The sequence below is a fragment of the Myotis davidii genome, unplaced genomic scaffold (genome assembly GCF_000327345.1).
Source record: "Myotis davidii unplaced genomic scaffold, ASM32734v1 scaffold289, whole genome shotgun sequence".
NCBI lineage: Eukaryota > Metazoa > Chordata > Mammalia > Chiroptera > Vespertilionidae > Myotis > Myotis davidii.
The window spans coordinates 936963-959812 of record NW_006299717.1 but is presented as its reverse complement, the minus strand read 5'-3'; the positions used below and the strand labels follow the sequence as shown (position 1 = coordinate 959812).

The window sequence follows — 22850 nt, the reverse complement described above, 5'->3', positions numbered from 1 at the left end:
GGCTTTCACTAATTTCATCAGCAACACAGTGGAAGCCTTTATCCAGCAAGAAGATGGGATCAGGTTGGATCCCAGGTCAGGACACATACAAGATTCAAGCAATGATGATTGCATAACAAATCAATGTTTTCCCCTCTCTCTCTCCTTCGCTTCCTGTCTCTCTCTAATAATTAATAAATTTCTAAAAAATAACAAACAAAGCAATGATAGTAGGATGGAGGGTAGGGGGCTGAAGGTCCTGGGGGCCGGGGGCTGGGGAGAGCTCCCTCGTCCAAGAGGGCAGAGGGAGGAGCCCTGGGGCTGGGAGAGTCCCTGGGGTGACCCGAGGGACTGTCCTTCCTGCAGGAGGGGGAGACCTGTCCCTCGGAAAAAGGAACATGAAAGGGAGTGACCCAGCTCTGCAGTAAAGGCAGACCGTGTCCTCTCCCAGGCAGCGGCTCATGGAAGTGTAGGCTGGCCGGAGTGTGAATGGGGGGCGGGGCCTGTGAGGGAGGGGGGTTGTCTCTCAGTGCTAGCACCGCGGCAGCCTATCAGCCTCAGTTTCTCCATCAGCCCAAACCCACACCTACTCTACACTTGAGAAGCCACTAAGACGCCGCCAGCCCTGAGTGAATGTATCTGCACTCAGAGTTATGATTGAGTGTCTTTCAGGAAACCAGACCCTGGGACCAGCGGGGAGACTGCTTGTCCCCAAGGACAAATCAAAGGGTTTACTTCCCTGCCCTTGGAGGACAGGCCCAGTGAGCACAGGACACGGTCCCCATGCCTCCCGGCACCCGCCACCTCTTCCCAACCTTCCCTCTCTGGCAGTGAAAACTGTCCTGCTTCCTCAGGGACAGGGTGACTTCTCTGACATCGAGGAGGACACCCAGGCACTGGGCGGTCGGAGTCAGGGACCTGGGGAAAAGCTTTCCCCAGAGGCAGCAGGGGCGGAGGAAACAGAGGCACCCGGGGTGTCCTCCTCACCCCTCAGGCGGCCCAGCTCCCCGATCTCTGCCACCCAGAGCCATCCCGGCCAGTTTCCTGCACAGCCAAGCGAGACAGGCGGCTGCACAGAGCAGGGCCACGCACGGGTGCCTTCCCCCACGGTGCTCTCCACGTGAGACCCAGGCTGGGGGCCACGTGAGGCCGAGGCTGGGGACCGCAGACACTTCTCCGAACTCTTGTCTCAACTTCCTGACCAGCTGCCTCAGCTTCACAAGGCAGCCAGTGCCACCCCCACCCCCAGCCTCTGTGCAGGGCTCTTCGTGTGTGTCCATGTCTGTCTGTCTGTCCATCTGGTCTCTAACAAGGAGCCCTCTGCCCCCCTCCCCTCCCCCCGGCAGGGGGCCAAGAGGAGGCCCCGCCGTGAGTGGGTTAGGGGAGGTCTGAACAAGACAGTACTTTTCAGGCAAGTCTGTGAAGTTTGGACTTGTTTGATACAATGGTTTTCAAATTCTTTTACACCAGGAGCTCCCGAAAGATAAAGGGTGGAGGGGCAGGACCCCAGATCCTATGTGTTGGGACTCCCCCCCACACACCCTGCAGTTTTGAAGGGGGAGTGGCTGAGGGGCTGTGGGTACAGCTGTTATTCCCATCTAGTCACCCTCCATCTGCTGAGGAGGCTGGCAGATCAAAGTGCCCTGCAGAGGGGATGAGCACCTGTTAGCTCATTACCAGGACAAATTAGAGAGTTTAACTCTATTAGCTAAGCCCTGGATGCTCTTCACTCCCTCCCTCCCCATCTCTCCCACTGACTCAGCCTCGGGAGCTTTCCCTTCAGGTGAACTGGGGTGAGGGAGGGGTGCTGGGATTGTCTTTAGATGTGGAAACAGGCCTGGCACCACACGGCCATTGAGGCAGTGGCTCAGTTCAGGCTGATAATGTGGCTGACCTGGCCCAGGGCCCTAACAGGGTCCACAGGCAATTCTGGGATGTAGCTGCTGCCTTCATTGGGGGGGAGGGGGAGGGACGTTGGGTGCAACAGGTGTGAGCGCTGGGCTCAGCCCTCCTTCTCCCTGGGGGCGGGAGGGTTTCAGGACAAGGGAAAGCATCCGTGGTATTCACCGCCCTCCGCCTCGGCCCAGGTGACCAGGGTGCGGCTCAGAGGCAGGCCCGGCTTATGAGGATACTGGCGAGGGCCCAATGGTGCCACCCTGATACCTGCGCCAGCAGCAGGCCCAGCACCCCGGGCCTGTCTCTCCCGGGGAAGGATTGGGATCTGGGGGAGCAGGGGCAGGTGCAAGGAAACATGCAAGGGCACCATGTCTCCACTGAGAACAGACCTTGGCTATTGCAACGGGGACTTTGTTAAATTTTCAGATTTGCTCCAATACCTACCTGGATATTTGGATAGTTGTACTGTTTTTAGAAGACAGAAGGGAAAATAAATTGTCGCCCCCAACCCCAGAAACCCAGGCACCTCATTAGGCAAAGGGGAGTGTGGGACACCATCCAGCCCGCGATGCACACCACGCGGGACAGTCACCCCCACTGCTTCTTAACCTGGACTGCACCTCGAGGCCATTGGGGGAGCCTGGGAGCAGGCATGCCTGGGTCCTGCTGCAGGGGCCTCTAATCCTGTACACAGCCCACTTCAGACCCGCTGTCCTAGACCCACACCGCCACCTTCCTTGTTAGGGGGAAGGCCCAAGCCTGGAGTCAGCACGCAGGCCACGGACGCCTGACTGTCCTCCCGTCCACCTCTGGGCTTCCCCTCGCCCGCCCTCCGGGGCCATCTCTCAGCAGCCTTTGCAGAGCCCGGAGGCCCTGGCAGGTCTCACACTCACAGGGACCAGCAGAAACCTCGGGCTTCCGACTTTCTCAGGCCCAAGAGCCCTGTCCTCACGCAGGAGGGACAATGAAAACAAAGGAGGTGACCCTGCCCCCCATTGTTCTCATGCTGGGACGGTAACCCCCTGGCAGCTGGGCGCCCCTCCCGTGAGAGTGGAGAGCTAGCTTCTCAGGGCTGGCTGACCTGGGAGGCTGCAGGCTTGGCTAAAGCAAACAGGGAGGCGGGGGCGGGGGTGGTGAACTCAGGATGGGAGCCAGGGAGGCATTCTCAGCACCGGGAGGGCTCGGCTGCTGAGTGAGCCCGGACCTCTGTGTGTGGGGGGCACAGGGGACCTCCCACAACACCGCTGCCTGAGTTGGCCCTGGGAGCCAGGAGCCCCTCCGGCCCAAACACACACCAGGTGACCCTCTCGCGCTCTGGTCTCAAATCCACCCCGTGTCATCTTCTGAGGCAATGGTCGCGGACTGGTGATCCGTGAGGTCTGAGAGGTTGGCGACCGCTGTGGTAAAGGACTCAGGGCAGGTGGCATGTCCAGAGACTTCAGTGACAAGAGGAACATCCTTCTTCCACCTGCAGCTCCTCTACCCCCTGACTCACAGCCACTGTCCTGCTCTGGAGTGGCTGTGGCCTGGCCCCAGGGCCATGTGGTGTCCCCTCCCTGTCAGGGAGGCTGCGGCCTGGGGCCTGGGTTCAGGACCTGGCCCTTCCCATCCCCACGATCCAGATCCTGGAAGTGCCGACATCTTTCTGTTTTTCCTGATGCCCAGGTGTCTCCCAACTAGTGGGCCAACAACTTGAGGAAGGAACCCTCAGCCAGGACCCCCCATACACAGCAGGTGGGTGTGGGTCATGAGGGAGTGAGCGGTCCCTGCATAGGACTTGGCTCCTGGCTTGTTGGGCGGCCCCATTCGACTCCTCTGTATCAGGCTAAGGCAAGCGTGGAGTTGGCACCTCTCTCCTCCCCTCCAAACCCCGTGTGCATCAGGCACCTTGCCTGCCTGCAAACTCCTCTGGCCCTAATCACTTAAGAGTCTCTCAGAAAAAAAAAAAAAAAGAGTCTCTCAGGAGGACAGACAAAATGGATGCTGCTGACCAGAGAAGGCTAGTGACATGGTAGAAGGCACACAGCAAGCTGATGACAGAGCACAGAGAAAAACCAGCCAAAAGCCCCCTTTCTACCCAACATCCAGACCATCCAGCCCACTCCTGGGACCGGGCAAAGAAATGCCAACCAAGTGGAGGGGAGCAGGTAGACCAGTGACAGGTGCTGCAGAGCTATCACAGGGTTGAGCAGTCACGCCCACGATCTAATCTCGACATGAGGATGAGCGCATGCTGGCGCTCCCCGCCCTCCACTCCTGGAGATGCCTTAGATCTGCCCCGACCTTGCAGGGCGGAAGGAGCAGCCATAGGAAGTCACCAGCCACTCGAAGTTTCTAAAAACAGCCCTCGAGCAGGCCACAAAGGAGGTCACGGGAACTGCTGACTTGCCATCTGGGCTGGTGACCTGAGCCCTGTGCCAGCTTGTCCCTCCTCCCCAGAGCCCAGGTCTGTGCGCTGGCCTGCCCCCCAACAGGAGCTGGGGTGGCCAACCCACCTCAAAACTCATGATCGCAAGTTGGGGACCCTCCGCCAGCAGCACAGGGCAGAGGGGCACAGGCCCAGGCTTAGGAGCAGACACCCCTGGTTCACATGCTGGCCACAGCGGCCACCCGTGGGTTACCTGGGGCACATCTTCTCACTGCTCTGAGCTTCACTTTCTGTGTCTGCAAAGTGGGGGTACCAAGGCTTCATCAGGTTGGGGTGCAGATCACATGCAAAGCTCGGTGTTGGGCAGAAAAGTGAATGTGGGAAGGATGGGGGCTGGGCAGACCACCTCGGTTCTGAGGGTCTGTGCCCGCTGCACAGGGGACTCCCAGAGCTGGGCCAGCAGTGCCCACCTTCCTGGCCACCACCACCCGGAAGGTCAGGGACAGCACTTAGCGCCACATGACACTCTAGTCAGTGGGTACTGCTATCTGGCCTATATCTGCCACAAATAGACAGTGAGCGCTGAAGGCGGACTTCCCTCCTCCCTATTCCCAGAACAGAACCTGGCTCTAGTGCGTGCTCGGTATTTGCCAAATAAACGAGTCTCCAAGATGTGTGCCTTCCACAGTCACTCCTTTTGGGGCACAAAGGGGGTGCGGTGTGGTGTTTAACTTGGGTCCTGGCTCCCCGGGGTAGGGTGGGCGGTCTTGGCAGGCACGGCGGCCCAGGTTGGCTCTGTGCTTGCTTCTCTGCCTCGGTGCCTTCACCCTACCTCGCCCCACCGCACCTGTCCACCAGGCCAAAGCCACCAGCCACCCCAGCCCTGTCACCCCAGCCCTGCTGAGTCAGCTGCACGGCAGACTTTGGAACCATCAGAGGAAGCAGGCGGGCTACGGGTAGGAAGGCTGGGGCCCCGGGAGGGAGGTGAGGGACACAGGTCTTCTTCCCAAGCATGCCCCTGCTTTCCTGCTCCCCAGCAGTGGGAGAAGGATGCTCTGCTCCGTGGAGCTCTGCCAGCCAGCCTTGTTTCTGGGGCCCCAGCAGGAGGTCTGAGAACAAGACTCCCCCCAACACCCCAACTTTCGCCTCCATGGGAGGAAACCTGCCCGACCCCTGCCACACCCGTTCCTTCCCTGTAACACCCATATCCCTGAGAGAAAGGCTGTGGCTGACACCACAAAGGACCTCACACCGCAGGCAAACGCTCCCCACCCTGGGCCTCTGCCCCGGTCCCTGCCGACTTTCCTCTCCCTTCCCTGTGGCTGGCGGTTCCAGGGAGTAAGTAAATGGCCCATCCTTGAAGGTGGGAGTTCTGTTAATTAGGAATTACTAAACCTACCCATTTATTACAAGTTGTTTAGGATGACCCGATGGTTAAACTGTAAACCTCTTCACTGATTAAAAAGATAAAGAGCCCATGGGGGATGGAATCTCTCTGCTCCTATGAAATAACCCCCCTGAGTTCATTACCAACCACCCTGCCCTACCCCAAAAGCTGGCCCATGGCCTCCAAGCCTGATTCCACCCCCACCCACAGGGTCCTCCTGGGGGCCACCACCTGTCACCAAACCGTCCCTTGTTGTCCGACTCCCACCCAAGTCCCTCAGCTGCAGCCCGCTCCCTGGGTTCCGTCTGCAGCTGGAGGCGGACAGCAGCTGGCCTCCATCCTCTCTGGAATAAAATGTACAAGAAACTACTGGCAAACTGGCGCGGGCACTGGGGATGGGTGGCACTCTTTGTGCGCCGGGGCGCCTTCTGCCTCAGTAGCCCCCGAATTCCAGACCCAATTCCGCTGGGTCGCGATTAGAGACAGGAGCCAAGACCACGATGCCCCACAAGATGCCCCACAACCGAAATCCCGGGGCCGGATGCAGGGGGAGTTTCGCCCTAACGTGCAGCCTCCCCACACCCCGGCTGCCAGACACAGACCTCACACGGCGGCAGCTGCACCGGGGGCTCGGCCACCGAGGCCCCACTTGGATGGAGATCACAGGGATGAGACACAAAGAGGACCCCCAAACAGGGTGGGAAAGAAGGGGCCTGACTGACGCAGCCAGTGTGCTGCGAGACAGCCCCCCGCCCACCCCCGGGGCAGGGACGTGCCCAGGGTGAAGAAACAGAGCCGTTTTGTGCTGAAGGCATGGAAAAGTACAGCGGGCCTCCCGGCACAGGGGGGCTGGACGGTGGCGAGGGGTGTGTGGCGAGGGGTGTGTGGGGGTCGGAAAAACTTCCTGCCCCCAACCTGGGGCCCAGGACCAGGGACAGGCCAGGGTGACAGGAAGTGGAAACTCTCGATGGTGCAGCAGGACAGTCTTACTCTGAGACAGCCACGCTGCGCAGGGCAGGAGGCAGAGGCCGGGACGGCGCCTTCCACACACATTCTCTCTCCTGCACGAAGGCTGGGATTTCCAAGGCGGGAGCGCGAGGCCCACTCCTCCTGTGGCTGCCTCCTGCCCCCTGGGGAGCTCAGTTTCCCAAGAAACACTGAGTGGCAGGTGGGGTGGCCCCTGCTCAGGCTCGTCTAGGACCATTTCTCACAGGCTGCAGAAGCAGGTCTGTGGGCTGCTGAGGGCTAAACAAGGGACCCAGCAGCGGGGGTCCAGGACACAGCCTGCCTCTCCCCCAGGTGTCACCCCCAGAAAGAAGGCAACAAAGGTTCCGGTGACCCTCCCTGCCACCTTGGGAGGGGCAAAAGTGCTTGCCTTCTGCAAATGTCACCTCTGGCCAGGCCCCAACCCACGCACAGACGACCCACCCAACTAAATTTAACCCAAAGAGAGAGGGGCCCGGAGTGGTGGGCAACCTTTCCCTGCACTACACAGCTCAGAGTCGGGTGGACTTGCTCGTGAACTTTTCGCTGAGCACCGTGTGTCCTGACGCTGTGGGCCAAACAGGGGACTGTAAGACAGAGGCCCATCCAGAGCACCTCCTAGTCCAGTGATGGCGAACCTATGATGCGCGTCAGAGGTGACACGCGAACTCATTTTTTTGGTTGATTTTTCTTTGTTAAATGGCATTTAAATATATAAAATAAATATCAAAAATATAAATCTTTGTTTTACTATGGTTGCAAATATCAAAAAATTTCTCTATGTGACACGGCACCAGAGGTAAGTTAGGGTTTTTCAAAATGCTGACACGCCGAGCTCAAAAGGTTCGCCATCACTGTCCTAGTTGAAAAAGACGCAGGTGGGCAGACAAGAGTTCCGCACGCGGAGGGCAGTGTGAGAAGGCAGCAGGCAAGCCACCAGTTAGGCCAGCACAGATCCGAGGACTCACTTTGTGTCCCTTTCAAATCCAAGGAAAGGGGCACAAAGCAGTTCCCACAGATGGGGAAGCTGAGGCTCGAAAAGCATGGATGAACAAGACTGGAGCCATCTCCCAGTCAGATGCTCTGCCTGCGCTGAAGACTGCCCACCCCACTCTCTATCCTCATCCTCACATCTTCCACCTTCCGGGCCCTGGACGTAACCCAGGAAAGCCCTGCGTTTCATCAGTCACCCCCTTCTCCCACTCCGTCCAGATTTGTGGCGGGAAGATAACATTCATAGTTCTCATCCCAAAGGGAAGTCGTGCCCAGGCGGCCAGCAGAGTCACCTGACCTGTGACCCTGGGCCCTAGGAAAAGGCTTTCCTCCCAAGGACTGGAGCGCCATTAGAAACCTCAACGAATTCCCATCAACGCCCCGGCGCTCTCCACCGGAGCGCGGCTGGCGGTATGCCCTGCACCTGAGCAGTCCCATGTGGCTGCTGAGCGTTGAAATGTGGCGGGTGTGACTCAAGATCTAAACTTTAATTGTATGGATTTTTAATTTAAAATTAAATAGCCATCACAGTCATCTCATGTAATAATAAAGTTAACCAGTGACGAGTGGGTGGTCCCTACCCCATCCTCCCCTGGCCCTCAGGTTTGCCCACGCTGCGGGCTGAGGTCCGCCTCGAGCTCCTGCATGGTCCCGGGCCATCCCAAATCTTGCCTGTGCTTATGTTTTTGTTAATCCAAAAGGCAGGGTAAGATTTTCTTGCGCCGCTTCCCCCCCTCAATCCCCCCACGGGGCTTGGCAGAGCTTGGTGCACACAGAGGCCAGGATAATACTGTTCATGGGCCCCTGGAGGATCTCCTCCATGCAGGGGCCAGTGCCCCTAATACTGGGGACAGTGGCAGGGGACCCCCGGTTCTGCCAGGCCTCTGCTGAGGAACCACACGCTCTTCTTGGTGACTGTCAGTCAACTCGTGCACCCCATCTCACACCTCCTGGCCTACAGACCAAAGGCCCACGGGGCTCCCCAGTCTGAGACCCTTCCCCTCACAGAGCTCAACAGCATCACTGCCCAGAAAGTCACTGCACCGACAGTTACATTTAAAAATAACAACAATAGACTGTGTAGTGGCTACAGAAGTGACACCAGTTCTCGAGGTGTGTTCTGCTAAGACCTGTTTAGCCCTGGCCGGGTAGCTCAGTTGGTTAGAGCATCGCCCAATACACCAAGGTTTCAGGTTCGATCCCCAGTCAGGGCACATACAAGAATCACCCAATGAATGCATAAATAAGTGGGACAACAAATCAATCTCTTTCTCCCTTCTTCACCCCTCTCTCTTCTCTTCCGCTCTCTAAAATCAACTTAAAACAAAACCACACCAAAAAAAAAAATACATGTATTTTAATACATATAAAAAAATATATTTATCTGTGCTTTGTGTACCTCATACTTTAAAAATAGCCAGTGTAGCAGGAGCTGACGACATAAGCATTAGCTTACCCTTTAAGAAAATTCGATTTGTTTTAAAAGCACTACAACAGCATTACAGCAAACTGGGGAGGCAGAGAAAGAAAAGGCACCGATAACCTGCCTGCAACTCGGCTTGTTTTCCCATCGGCTCAGACTCAGTGTGAGGAGAACCGCACTGGACTCTGAGCCGCCCTGCCGCCCTCACACCGGGCCTGTTTCTGTGCAACTTCAAGCCTGGCTCATGGCTCGGACAGACCCACTGAGAAACACCAGGCAGGACCAGGAAGCTGCCCCCGGCCCAGGCCTGGGCAGCATGGGCACCACGTGGCCCTGTTACAGGCTGTCCGAGGGTCTCCCACTCCACAGGCCAGAGCCCACCAGTCAGTGGCTAGATAAGCAAGGATGAAACTATGTGCAGGAGTGGGCAGGAGTGCGGAGGCGTGTGTGCACGGATGGGAACCTGGCATGGGGAAAGGGAAAGTTTAAGAGATACACACAGCCCAAGCGCCGGTGGAAGGGGACGGGGAATTCTGAAAATCGAGGGTGAGCCCAAACAGAGATCTGTGAGCTCAGAGTTCCCAGCTCGCTTGGCGAACACAGGAGCCTTCTGAAGCAGGACCCAAAAGTGCCCCTGCTGACTCCGTAGTTGCCCTGCCCAGCACCCTTCCCTGCCCCGTGGATTCTGCCCCGGGTCTAGAGTCTACACAGATCTGGACAGATGCACACCAGGGAGATACACTCCGCAGGCAACCTATTCGAGGTTCAGAATGTTCATTACTAATTACCCCCTACAGCGGTGCTAGATCTGGAATCCAATGGGGCACAAGTCACAGGCCTTGTGGGATGCGGTGGGGGGTGCATACAAGGCAAAAGCCCAGTGCAGCTGGGAGAGGTGCCCAGAGAATGACAGGGCTCAAAGGAAGACAACCCCCAGGCCCAGGGGTCAGGGGACTCTTCCCTGACAGCAACTTCCCACCTCGGAGCATCTGAGACCCCCCACAACACGTCACACCCACTTACTAGTCCTTAGCCTACAGTGCTTGGCCACCACCCCAACATCAAGACAGGGATAATATCTAATCCTTCTCCCAATTCCCAAGACCCTTAAAACAGCACCGGGCATACAGCTGGCACTCAGGAAGTGTCTGAGTGGCTTAGTCAGCAAGCCCTGGGCTCAGAGAGGGGCAGTGACCTGGCCTCGTCACCCAGCAAGGCAGCCGAGCGAGCCAAGGCCCCAGCTCTGTCTCCTAGCGCACCCCCCCTCCCCCCACTGGGCCACGGACCGGTGAGTAGATCTCTGGCCTCGGCCAGCGTGTGGGGGATGGGAGAGGTGGGTGTTGAAATGCTGATAGTCAGGACACCCTCCCTTTTCCTGCTCCCCGGGGGTTGCTGACAAGACACTCCTGCGCAGCTTGCCCCACTTCGCCCATGCAGCACTTACTCCAGGGCGAGAGGCGGCCCTGACACCGGCCACTCCGCGCCAGAGGGGGCCTGGACGCAGAGAGGGGAAGGGCACCCTTCCAAAGCTAACACTGTCAGGATGCATTCCACGACCCGGGAGGCGAGGGTTTTATTTGAACAGGAGCGATGGGAAAGGCAGGAGCTGCTGTTCTTTCTCCTGCAGAGGGTCTGTGAACAGGTGCCACCCTGCATCCAGGGCATGGGAGGAACAAGACACTCGCACTAGACACCAAGGGCACCCAAGCCAAAATAAACGTTCAGTCCACCAAGGCCCCGCCCGGGGCCCTCAGCATGCTGCAAGATCAGCAGCCCGTCCCAGCCGCGGAGGCAGAAACGACGGCGCTTACGCCCTGGGAGAGAGGCCAGGCTAGGGCTATTCCCACCCAAGGTGCAGACAGAGTCCTGCTGGGGGTGAGCCCTGGAGAAGTCAAAGGTGAGGGTGTGTCACCAGTGTGGGCTTGGCTGCTAGGGGAGGTGACAGATAATGTGGAACGCAGACAGGAGCCCCACAGCTAAGAGGCAACTGTGCCTCCCCCTCCAGCCCCTTGATTTTCCTTGAGGACTTGGGTCTCTGGGTCCCCTGATCCACAATCCTGCAGGAAAGGGTCAAGGCCTACTTGGTCTGCAAGGATGAAGGGGTGGGGTGGGGTGGGATGGGGGTGGGGGCACGCGGAGGGCCAGCAGAGTTGATAGGCCCAACTCTGAGCTGTGGTGCCCACTCACATCACCCAGGCCTTCCCGCTTTAAAACTTTTCACACTGGAAATGGCAAACAAACTATATGTGGTCACTGAGGTCAGAACCTGAAAAGCTGAGTGCAGAGCGCTGCAGGGGTGCTGGGAGCTAACGGGCCCGGGCAGAAAACAGCCCCAAGCATGGCTGGCAGCTGAGCAAGAGCGGTAGGACTGGCATGTACTTAGAACACGCGGAGTCTAAAATGAGGCAAGTCTGCAGCGCTGTGGGCTCGGAAAGCCTGGGTTCAGGCCAGGAACTAGCTGTGGTTCCTCACAACACCTGTCTCACCATGGCTGGGGAGTCGATGGGACGGGGTGATGGCCTGCACAGCCTTTCCGCCACTAAGTTCCAGCTAACGTTCCTCCTGTATGTGACTGTCATCCCTCCCTTTGTCCCGCCCTCTGGCCCCCAACAACACACACACAAGTCACATATGGTATCAGTGGACACAGAGCCCTCTGCCCACATCAGATGGCCTCCTGTCTGTACAGAGGCTGCTGGGATCAAGGGTAGGGTCAGGGAGAGGCGAGACCACAGGAGCAGCAGAGTCGGATCACCTGGGCCACTGCAGAATGTCAGCCCTTAGTCCCAGGGAAAGCCACAGGGGCCGTGGCAGTGACCGGCGGATCCATTAGGTGTGGCGATCACCTTTTACCCACGTCTTGTGGCCACAGCTTACAAGCAGCTTGCGCTAATTGCCCACTTAGCTCTAATGACTCTTTTATTGTGCTTCCCCTGGCCCTGGTGAGCAAGACAACCTTGAGAACCTTACGTAACCTCACAAGGTCTGGGCCTTGGCTCCAGGGATGTAAAGGCAGACCAGTTAGATAACCTCGAAGCTCCCTCCAGCCTCACATTTTGATTCGCTGCCAGGAGAGGTGCCCAGAGCCTGACCGTCCTCCCCCATCTGCCATGCCAGCCTCCAAGGACCCGAGAAACCAGCCAACAGCTTTTTGGGTGCAAACGCGTGGGGAGCAGGGTCCTGTGACGGGCAACTCCCCGGGGAGGCATCGTATCATTTCTGCCCCGGGCTCTGGATGGCGCCGAAAAGCAGGCTCCTTCCCGAGTCCACAGTTCACAGCTTCAAATTCTGCCTCTTATCCCAGAAACAGTCGTGGTGGGTGGGGAAGGGGGCAGCCACGATGACAGGAAGGGGTGTACTGGGCAGGTTAAGACATCAGGCAGACCAGTTTGGTGGATGTTGAGTAAGTGCTCTGCACCCCAAACCACCATGGTTTTGACTTAAGGGCCATTTAAAAGGGGATCAGAGGTGGAGTGGCAAACAGCTCCGTGAAGAAGGGCTCTGGCCCTGGGCACATGGAGCAAGTTGGCCCGGAGCTTGGTTTGAGACAGTCTGTCCCCAGCTCCTCACCCTGGTTTTTCCATCTGGCAAATGGGATGGCATTTCCCTGCCAGACCTCAGTGGCAGGCACACAGAGGTCACAGGAAGGTACCTCGGAAGCAGGGTCCGCAGAGCCCACAGTAAGGAGGGGAGCCTGTGTCTGTGCAGGCAGCTCCTGCTCCCTCCCCTGGGCCAGCCTCCTGGGTCAGCTCTGGAGGGGTGCCCTCTGGGGTGAGTGGGACACAAGACAGAAAAGGCCCAACGCAGGCTCCAGTCACGCCAAAGGAGGTATTGGCTAGGGCAGTGGTCGGCAAACTGCGGCTCGCAGCCACATGTGGCTCTTTGGCCCCTTGAGTGTGGCTCTCCCACAAAATACAGACTTCTGTGCATGGGCCACGAAGTTTCAATTGCACTGTACGTGCGCACCCTCACATGGTATTTTGTGGAAGAGCCACACTCAAGGGGCCAAAGAGCCGCATGTGGCTCTCGAGCCGCAGTTTGCCGACCACTGGGCTCGGGACACTGTCTCCTCCATGCAAACAGCCCAGCCTCCCTCCTGCTCCTCCTCAGAAGGCTCTGAAGATCAAACAAGTTTCCACAAGGAAGGAGCGGGGCAGAGGGGTACTGTCGCCCCCACAGCACGCCACCTGCCCTCTTGGTTTACACAGTCCGTGCTCTGAAGACCTTCCCCAAAGGCAGGGATGAAACTTTCTTTGCAACGGGTCTCAAGTAGGTCTGGGCACATAGTACGCACATGTGACCCACGCGTGACATAAACGTCTGCCGAACGGAGGACCTGATATTTGCTGTCTCAAGTTCCTTGGAAGCAGGAAGCATGGCTCCGCTCCAGCACCCAGCCCTGTGAGGACAGACCTGCTGAGCACACTCCCTCATCCCAGGGGAGCGGAGTTTAGGGCAAGTTCACGAAGCAAGGGATAGCGGGCGCAGGCAGGGGATTCCTGGGGAGAAACAAACCAGGGAGAGCAGTTTGTTCCATCAAATAGGAGATAAAATGATAAACTGGTGGTAGAGGTTAACTGGGAAAGGTGACGGAGTGAGTGAGCTTTGCACGCACTATCTTCACGCCCAAGGGTGTGCCGGCGGCAATACGCTCAAGGTGACCTGAGAGGGTATTCCAGCTGCGATAAGCTCAAGGTGACCTGAGAGGGTGTTCCAGCGGCGATACGCTCAAGGTGACCTGAGAGCCTGGCCTTACCGCCTAGGAAGCCTGGGCCCACCTCACGCAGCCTAAAAGGGGGGAGGGGGCGGAAGGGGGAATAAACTTGAATAATGGCCCGGCCCTCTCCTCTCCAGGGTTCAGAGCCTGGGAGACCAGGCCCAGAGTCTGGGCTGGCTCAGTTTACCCAGGTAACTGCCTCATCCTGCCAGAGGCTGGGCCCTCCTGAGTGGATTCAACCCAACGGTCCGCGTATGGCTCTTGGTGTCCCCCTCAGAGCTAGGCACAACATGGGGCACCCAGGCCCAACAGACATGTTCTGAGCAAGTCAGTGGTTGACTAAAACCCCCACACACATACTGAGCATGTCTTGTGGCTGGGCCTGGGATCACAGGGCCAAGGGCGGGGAGCTGTGGCCGCAGCCACATAGGCTCCTACAGTCCAGCTGGGGCTAAGGTAGCAGGCACCCTGAGCCTTCCTGAGTGGATGGGCGAATGTACTGGAAGGAAGGAGTGCAGAGAGGTGAAATCTGACCAGGGCCACAAAGCACAAACCAGGAGGGAGCATAAAAACGATTCCCCAAACAGTGGTTCAGATACAGGTCTCAGCCCCGGCCCCAAGTCCCATCCACTCAAAGAGCTTCTCCCTCAGCTGTTGGGGCAAGGTCCCCTCACCCCCCGAAAAAAAAAAAGTGGTGGCCGGGGAAGCAGCTGCAGCAAGATTACAGTGGGTCATGGGAGGTACAACAGCCACAAATACACAATCTTCCCTAGATATTTAGGGAGGAAACCAAACTGTTTAGATAGAGGATAGGAAAAAGTGAATATACATCTCAAAGCCAATCCGAGAGCCCTCACTACCAAGGGCCCCAAGGGGGGAGGGAGGTGGCATCTGCCCCCAAGGAGGGTACAACTTTGATCCCTGGTCCCACGTGACCACTCTCCAGGGAGGTCACCCATGAGGCCATCTGGACCCAGGAATCGCCCAGGAGGGAAAAGGTTTAAGCAAGGCCCAGGACAAGCCAGGACTGCGCTGAGAAGCCTCTCCGCCCGAGCAGGGAGCAGGGCGTGCTGAAGGAGAGGAGGGAGCCTGCCGCAGCATGAGGTGGTGACCGTGACCTCTTCTGAGGGGAGGGTTGTGGGTGAATTTGCAGAAAGTGGAAAACGGAGGGATCTGCATTTTCTCATCTGTGCCTCCATCTGCAGCTTAGCTCAGTGATGGGGCCTGAAGCATGTGAGGAAGGGGACCCCGCAGGGAGCCAGGGCACAGGAACAGTGGCTGAAACGCTGCCAGGAACCTGCCGCATGCGCCCAGCACTCTGTCTTGGTGTCCCCACGGCTTCTGCAGACCCGGGGGAGCTCCCGCACCATTATCCCTTTTCAAAGACCAGGAGGTGACTGGCTGGAGGCACACAGCTGAGTAAGCCTCCTGCAAGTCGTCCCATGGCTCTGAGGACACCACACAAACCTTGCACTTCCTGCCTTCATTGTGGCCTCCCTGTGGGCTCTGGGTTCAAATTCCGGTGCTTCCACTTCTCAGCTGTATGGACTCGGGCAAGTCAGTAAGAGTACCTGTTGCAGAGGGCTATAGTTCACAGAGCCCCGCCCACCCCCACTCCACCACTCCAACCTCCTGCCTCTACCTCCACTTGTGGTCAGGCCCTGAGGCTCTGCCATCAGCAGGCCCTGTGACTCTCGGCCTGTAGCTGGCCCAAATTCCCTGGCTCCCAGATTCCTGGCAGAGCAATACCACCTGCCCCACGGTGTGCCTAGCACACAGCAGGGACTGAGCAGAATGCTCACAGGGGCTCGTGTTCCCCTCCCTCTATGTTCCAGAGCAGAAAGTAACTCAATGGTACACACTTGGAGCCTCTGGGACACTTACCAATGTCCTTCAGGTAACAGCTCCTGACCTTCCTTTCTCTAGATGGGGGGCTGCCCGAAGGGGGGGGCTCCCTGGGGGCACGGGTTATGTTTCTTTCAGGGCCAGGTCCCCAGTAGGCCAAGGGGTTCTACAGGCCTCAGGAAACAGAAACCCAATCCTCCGAGGCCCTCTGACCCGCCTCGGTCTCTCCAGACTCAACCATCTGCAACCCATCACTCGGCACCAAGACCGCATTTCCCTCCTTTCACCACCACAGCCCGGTTTAGCCCCGGCTGGTTTCTGAGGCTTCAGCACACACAGAAGTGACAGCTGGCAGCGAGGGGCTCCTCTGTCATCCCTAACGCTGCCCAGGCCTCTGAAGTTTGGGGAGTGGATTAACTGCCTCACTTGGACATAAAAGTGCCACTTGGGCAGTCTGGGAAGGTCATCAAGTGGGGGTGTCTTTGGCAGGGAGGGGGACTCACACCCGGACCTCCCAAGGGGCTCGGGGAAGGGAGTGGCACCCTAACTGAAAGTTGAGGTGTGAGGGAGCATGGCGAGCTCCTGGGGGGAGGGCTGTGAGCTCCGCGGGCTTTGGTAGAAAAACCACACTCAGTCACATCACAGAGAAAGGGAGAAAACGGCCTTATCACCACACTCATGGGGCGAAGGATCAACCCACAGAAATACCGTTAGGTCACAGTAGAATATTCCACTCCTTTCAAGTTACAAAGGGCTGTGAAGAACTTTCTGAAATGCTGTTCACTCCCTGACTTGATTGCAAACACTTGGTGAGTTCAAATTCCTAGGCTAGCCCAGAGAGCTTCCTTACCGGACCCTTACCTCTCTGCCCTGTGGTTGCAGGCCTTGGCCAGCGTGCTGGGCGGATCCATGGGGATGCTCACGGAGACAGCGAGTGTTTCCCTCTAGCACCCACTCCCTGGCCTCTGTATCGCCCACTTCCGGCCAGTCGGCTCCTGTAAAAGCACTCAGATCGAACAGCCCAACTGGTACAAAGACCTTCTTGGGAGTACCGTTCTCCGGGGCACAGCTCCTCTGCTGCTCCCCAAAGCCCTGCCTTGTACTTTGCTGCTCCCTATATCCCCCGTACCCTCCACCCCCCACCCCCAAACACACACGGAGAGTTCAGAGGCTGAGCACAATCAGACAGCAAACAGCCAAGTTCAAGATGAAAGCCTGAGGTCAGAGCCAGCCAAGCACAGCATTCAAAACTGGAAGATTCTGTTTCTTTTAAACGACAGGCTATAAATATGGCAAAACCCCAGGAAAACACTTAGAAGCCACAGTCATCACCTCCCTGGGACCCCTCCTATAGGAAGTCCCCACCCCCACCCGAACATTTCAACACTTGCTAATTTCTACCCTCAATGAGTCTCTATTACCATGCCACCTTTAATCGTCCTTAGGGCTCTAGTAAAATTCTCAAAACGATTCAATAAAAATTCACTTTACTGTTAAAACTCTAACTAAAGCAGTTAACTAAGGCAGACTTATCAGTTTGAGAAATTTGTGTGTGTGTGTGTGTGTGTGGCTGCCTGGCCTTTGAGCAAAACATTACTAAGAAAACGAGCCTTTAGAAAAGGGATGCTTTTCTTCCATTCCCTCTCCCAAACCCAGCTTCTCCTCTTTTCATTTCTCAGTCCTGGAAGGTGAGAGTTCAAGTGTGAGCCAATGACGTGGAGGCCTCCGCGATCCTGGACAATCAAAAGATCTATTGTGCTCCCTGTACTTACAAAGGCATTTACGTGGACCAGTGCACTTTTACAATTTCCAACGAGGCTTGACACAAAAGAGGTTTTCATGTTAACCCTCAATTCTCCAAAAAATCCAATGAATGTGCCCCATTCTGAGCATTTTGGTGGGATATAATTTTACTGCATAGCTGTATTTTTCACATTTTAGGAGGAGGGTTGGTGTTAATAACAGGATGTCAGGACCTCAGAATTGGAATGGGCCTCACTACTGTAGACAGGAGCATGGATAGAGTAGGAAGGGTTCAGAAAATAAAAGGAGAGGTCTGGGACACATGGAAAACCTCCCAATAGAATAATGCAGTTTGCAGCTTAGCAGCAAGGAGGCCAGCGAAATCCAAGAGCCTTCTGGGAACTGGGCATCTATGTGAGCAATCTAGGAAAACCCAGAGTCAGGGATGGAAAGACCCAGTGGAGGGCAGGGCCTGGGGTGATCCCTACTACACCCCAGTTAACTCGGGAATCTCGAGAGCCACAGCCCAAACCCTCTTTCCCCTTCTAAGCCCCCCTAATTCTAAGACCCCACTCTGGCTTGAGGTCACCTCCGCCCGGAGCCCTCCCTGACCCCTCAGGCTGGATGAGGGGCCCTCTTTAAGAGTCCCTCCTGAACATCTCTGCGCTAAGTCGTGGTGGGTTTACTCATTCTTATCTCCAGCTCAAGCAGTGATTTAATTCACCTTTGGACTCCTAGCACCTTACTCACTGTCTGGAACACAGTGGGTGCTTAATAAATGCTTGCTGACTAATTCCCGTGCACTTTGGAATACAACACACTTTCTGAGTTTGCACTATATGATCCTGGGCAAGTTATATAATTTTTTTTTTGGGGGGGGGCTCATTGTCCTCATCTATTAAAGGGGGGGTGGTCACCAGGATTAGATTAAAATAAGACTGTACATGAAGTGCTCAAGGCCCTGGCGGTTGGTGAGCTCTCAAATCCTTCCTGTTTGTGATCACTGTACACCGGAGGTGAAGGCTGAGAAGGGTTCATTCTCCCCCTTTACCCCAATCCTCAGCGGTTTCGTGGGAGTGGCGTGTGGGGCACTGTGGACTGGCGCTCCCTTCAGTAATGGAGGAGGAGGCAGCTGAACAGGCAGAGTTTGGAGAAGCCTGTGTGCAGGTGCCTGTTCTTGGGGGAAGAGAAAATAGAATTTCCCAGCACACCAGAGTCCAGCTGAACCAATTTACTAAACTCACTTACAGACCAAACACCCAACAGTGTCACATGCCCAAGATGGGGGGCAGGGGTGCACCAGGAGGCAGACAGCGGGTCCCCACCCCAGGCTGTGCCTTCTTGCTGTGTCACCAAAGCCACTTTAACTTCCCTGAGCTTCGGTGTCCTTATCTAAATAGGCAAGGCGGCTGTAAGGAGTACCTGACCTGGTACAGGTAACGCACTTGGCAACTTGCCTTGGTCAGTGCTCCAAACGCGCAAATGACAGGGAGATGAGCTCGCCCTCCTACCTTACATCTGCACACATCTGGCCGCATGCTTCTACTTGACTTGACCCTTACCAGACCTCATGTTGCAGATGAGAAACTTAAATGGCTTGATGGGTAAATGGCCAAGCCAGATGGCAAAACCAGACTGCGCCCTCTTATCAAATGGTGATGCTACCCACAATGTGCACCAGGGGCTCAGTTTGTGCTAATTCCCCTCGTGGGAACCTCTGCAATTTAGGGAAAGGCTAGCAGCCGTGGGCAAACTACAGCCCGTTTGAAATGAATAAAACTATTGAAAAAAAAGACCGTACCCTTTTATGTAATGATGTTTACTTTGAATTTATATTAGTTCACACAAACACTCCATCCATGCTTTTGTTCTGGCCCTCCGGTCCAGTTTAAGAACCCATTGTGGCCCTCGAGTCAAAAAGTTTGCCCACGGCTGGGCTAGGGGGACAGAGTTCGCCCAATGCCTGGTGCAGCAAGCGTCACAGCAGAGGGTCAAGATGGCTCTGAAGCAGGAAGAAGGGCGGCCACGTGGCCCAAGGCTGGGGGCGTGCAGAGCATCTGCAAGTCCACCTCCGCCTCTGTTCAACCACAGCTTGAACAGGAAGGAAGCACCTGACAACTCGGGGACTATTTCCAAAGATCTAGAGAAAGGTGTGTCAACTCCCTTTCTCACGAATTTGAAAGCAGTTTCCAATGTGAGGAAAAACCCCAACCCAGACTGCACTGCCCCCACACGCTTCCCTCCACCCCTCCCAGGAGCCTGCCCCCACCCCAGGAATTCCTAGCCAGGGCTTCCTTAGAATTACAAAGGTGATTCAGAACCTCAGGTGGAAAATGCCCCAGCAACCCCTTTGGAAAGATTTCGGAGTTTTCATTTTTCCTTCAACCAATTTCCTGAGGCCGAGGGCAATGCCCCAAGTCGCATCAGAAAGCCGAGCCTGGCAGACTTCTGGAAACGAAAAAAGTAACGCTAACAAAATGCTTCCACTGGTTTTCATTTCTTGGATTTTTCCTACGAAGGGAGGAGACTCGCCCAGTTGGAGATAGTTTGAGAGTTTTTTGGCTGCAGATGGGGACAGGGCTATCCGTAATTATCTCCAAATCACACTGGCCTGACGCCCAAATCCTTTTTCTAAGTTACCTGCTTTCTTGGGGGTGATGGGGGGGGGGAGGTTAACAGGACCTCAAATTAAGAAACATATTGTTTGCTCAAACACCTTAAGAAAGCTGTCAACACTCCAAAGCTCCTACCACCAGCTGCACCCGGCTGCCTCACCCCGACCCCCCTCTTTTCCCTTCTCCTCGTGTTTTGAAGTTTATTTTCCCACATTCAGCCTTGAATTCTTTCCTTCCTGCAGTGGTTGGTGGAGGAGCGGCGAAGAAGGAAACTTCGAGGGCAGCTCGATTCTTTATTATCATACTCGCCTGACTTCTTCCCCTCTAAACAAAGCCCTGGAAGAAACTAAACAACAGAAGAATTGTTTCCTCAAGGGAAATTATACAGTGACCCTTCCCCAACCCATGCACCCAAGGCAAACACCCGGGCAAAGGAACCCGCATCGCCCCGGGACTCCCGCTAGAACCAGCTACCTCCTGAAGCTCACCGTCCTCCAACCTCACCTCCCACCAGCCCCCACCCCGGGAAATTTCCCCACTGAAAACACACACCCAACCTGCTGACTCAGCCTCCCCCTTGCAGTGGTCCCCAGTCTGCTAGTCAGTCTGGCTGCCGGCAGGCACCGATATGCTCATCTTCAAATGTCTATTGATTTGGGGACAAAAAGGGAGCCACAAGCAGATGGCTTCGTGTTTTCCAATGCTTTCAACCTTCCAACAGTTTAGGGCAGGAAAGATGGATGACGACGGGTTTGTTCCCATTTTACATACAGGGAAACTGAGGCCAGAAGAATGAGACAACTAGGCAGGCACATAGCATGGGGGGCTGCTGTAGATTAAATGTTGCTCCTGGTCCAACCTCCTTTATGGTATCTTTCACCCCAGGAGAAAGGTAACATCTTCCATCCACTACCCCTGCTCCAAGGCTCCCACTCAGGTCCGGGTCATCCCCTGCAGGATGCCATCCGTGCAGGCCACGGCTGGACAGGTAAGGCCAAGGGTCTTCAGGAAACTGAGTATTGGACCTCGAGTCCTGGCCAAGGGCCGGTTTAGCCCAGCGAGGTCAATGCCCTCATGGGGCAGATGAACCAGAAGAAACTCCCAATGCCAATCCGGACGGGAAACTCCCCTCACCACCCCCCATTCGGCACAGCCTCTCCTCCCGGCCCCCCACGGACTCCGGGTCCGGCTCTTTTGCTCAGTCCACTACTTTCACCAAGTTTATCCGCGAGCCCGGGGAGGTAGCCTTCCCGACAGGCGAGACGGCGAGATAAGCTCTCCCGGAAGCCCGAGCGCGTCCGCAGCATTCCAGCCGCCGGCCGGCCCCGCGGCGCAGCGGGGCAGAGCCCTCATCCCGCTCCTCGCCCGACGGGGGAAGGGGGTCTTGCTCCGGCTGGACCTGGGGACCCTCCAGCAACTCTGCGAAGCTCCCATTCCCGAAAACAGTCGTGTGGGAGCGGCACTGGCCCCGGAGATGGGAGGCGCAGACGCTGGGCGGGTGACAACCGGCTGGGCTCCCGCACTCCGGGAGCGTCTCCAAGCAAAGATAAACGCTTTCCTCCGCCCCACAACCCCCCTCCAAGGAGGGAGGGACCCGCACCCCCACAGCGAGCCACCGCGGGGCCCGGTTCACCCGGAGGTCAACCCTAAATTCTCTGCACAAACTGGGTCCCAAGGTGACTCCTGTGTCCACGGGTGAACGAAAGATCCCGGCAACCACATCCAGGAGACACCCCTCCTGTCTCCCCCAGGACAACCCACCGGGCCGAGGGTCACCCAAAGCTGCGAGGGCGCCCCCGCCGCACTCCCAGAGCTCGAGCCAGCGTCAGGTGTTCGTAGGGGCAACGCGGCGCCTCACCTGCAAGATCTCGTCCAGGCCCTCCTGGCTCAGGCACGGGAACTTGGTGAGTAGATGCAGCTTCTCCGTGTAGTACTTCTTCTTAGCCTCCTTCCAGTGCGGCTCCTCCAGCACCTCGAAAATCGCCGCCCCGATGGCCAAGTAAAAGATGATGGCCGAGGTGAGCAGAGGGCCCCGGTCCACCATGGCTCCCGAGCGGCCACCTCCGGGCCAACGCGTCTCCTAGCCCCAGTGGCTCCCCGGTCCACCCGCCCTCCAGCCTCTGGAAACAGCTGTTTGAATTTGGAGCTCCGCATGCGCAGTGCCCCGAACCCCCCGTGCGGCTCCCGGGACAAAGTAGCTTCGCCAAGTTGTGTCACACACGAGGTGCGCTTCGCGGTTCATTGCGTTCCCCGGTGCCCAATGCCTGAGCGATAGGGGTGTCTGGGACCCGCATCTGCTCCTAGTACTGGGGTATTAAAGAAAATGAGTGTGGACCTAATGACTGAGGTCAGGGAGTTGTGACTCCTGTTATTTTGCCTGTAATTCAGTTTTTGCCTCACCTTACTATTAATGTCACACACGAGGTGCGCTTCGCGGTTCATTGCGTTCCCCGGTGCCCAATGCCTGAGCGATAGGGGTGTCTGGGACCCGCATCTGCTCCTAGTACTGGGGTATTAAAGAAAATGAGTGTGGACCTAATGACTGAGGTCAGGGAGTTGTGACTCCTGTTATTTTGCCTGTAATTCAGTTTTTGCCTCACCTTACTATTAATTATAAGCCTGGGAAAAGGGGATCAGAAAGGGACCGGAGAAATTGCCAAGAATCAGCGTATCGGGAACGAACCCAGGCACAAAGGCGTGGCTTCTCCATTTGGCCCCATTCTCAGGTGCTCTGTTGTGAGACCCTTGGGGGAGGGGTTTGGTTAGGGGGCGGGGGGAGGAGCAGCCTGGACAGCGCTGTGCAAGACCCCTCCCTTACCCCTTCCCTGGCTACACACACTGCCTCTGTAGGGGAAAAACCACTTTGATACTCCCAGGCCTACTTAAAGTTGCACACACAC

The 22850-nt window shown here is 56.7% G+C and overlaps 1 protein-coding gene and 1 long non-coding RNA gene across 2 annotated transcripts in view; both read right to left on the bottom strand.

The window, feature by feature from the left end:
• KCNK5 (potassium two pore domain channel subfamily K member 5) overlaps positions 1-22173 on the bottom strand; it is a 35374-nt gene extending 13201 nt beyond the window's left edge. The window contains exon 1 of the mRNA XM_006775882.2: positions 21809-22173. Within this exon, the coding sequence (XP_006775945.1) occupies positions 21809-21994 (186 nt within the window). The 5' untranslated portion in view covers positions 21995-22173. The remainder of the gene's footprint in view (positions 1-21808) is intronic.
• On the bottom strand, positions 20231-20770 carry LOC107184999. The gene is made up of 2 exons (XR_001515908.1): positions 20503-20770; positions 20231-20296 (listed from the first exon to the last, which is right to left on the bottom strand). It is a non-coding gene; the product is annotated as an uncharacterized LOC107184999 (long non-coding RNA).
• Positions 22174-22850: the final 677 nt, after the last annotated feature.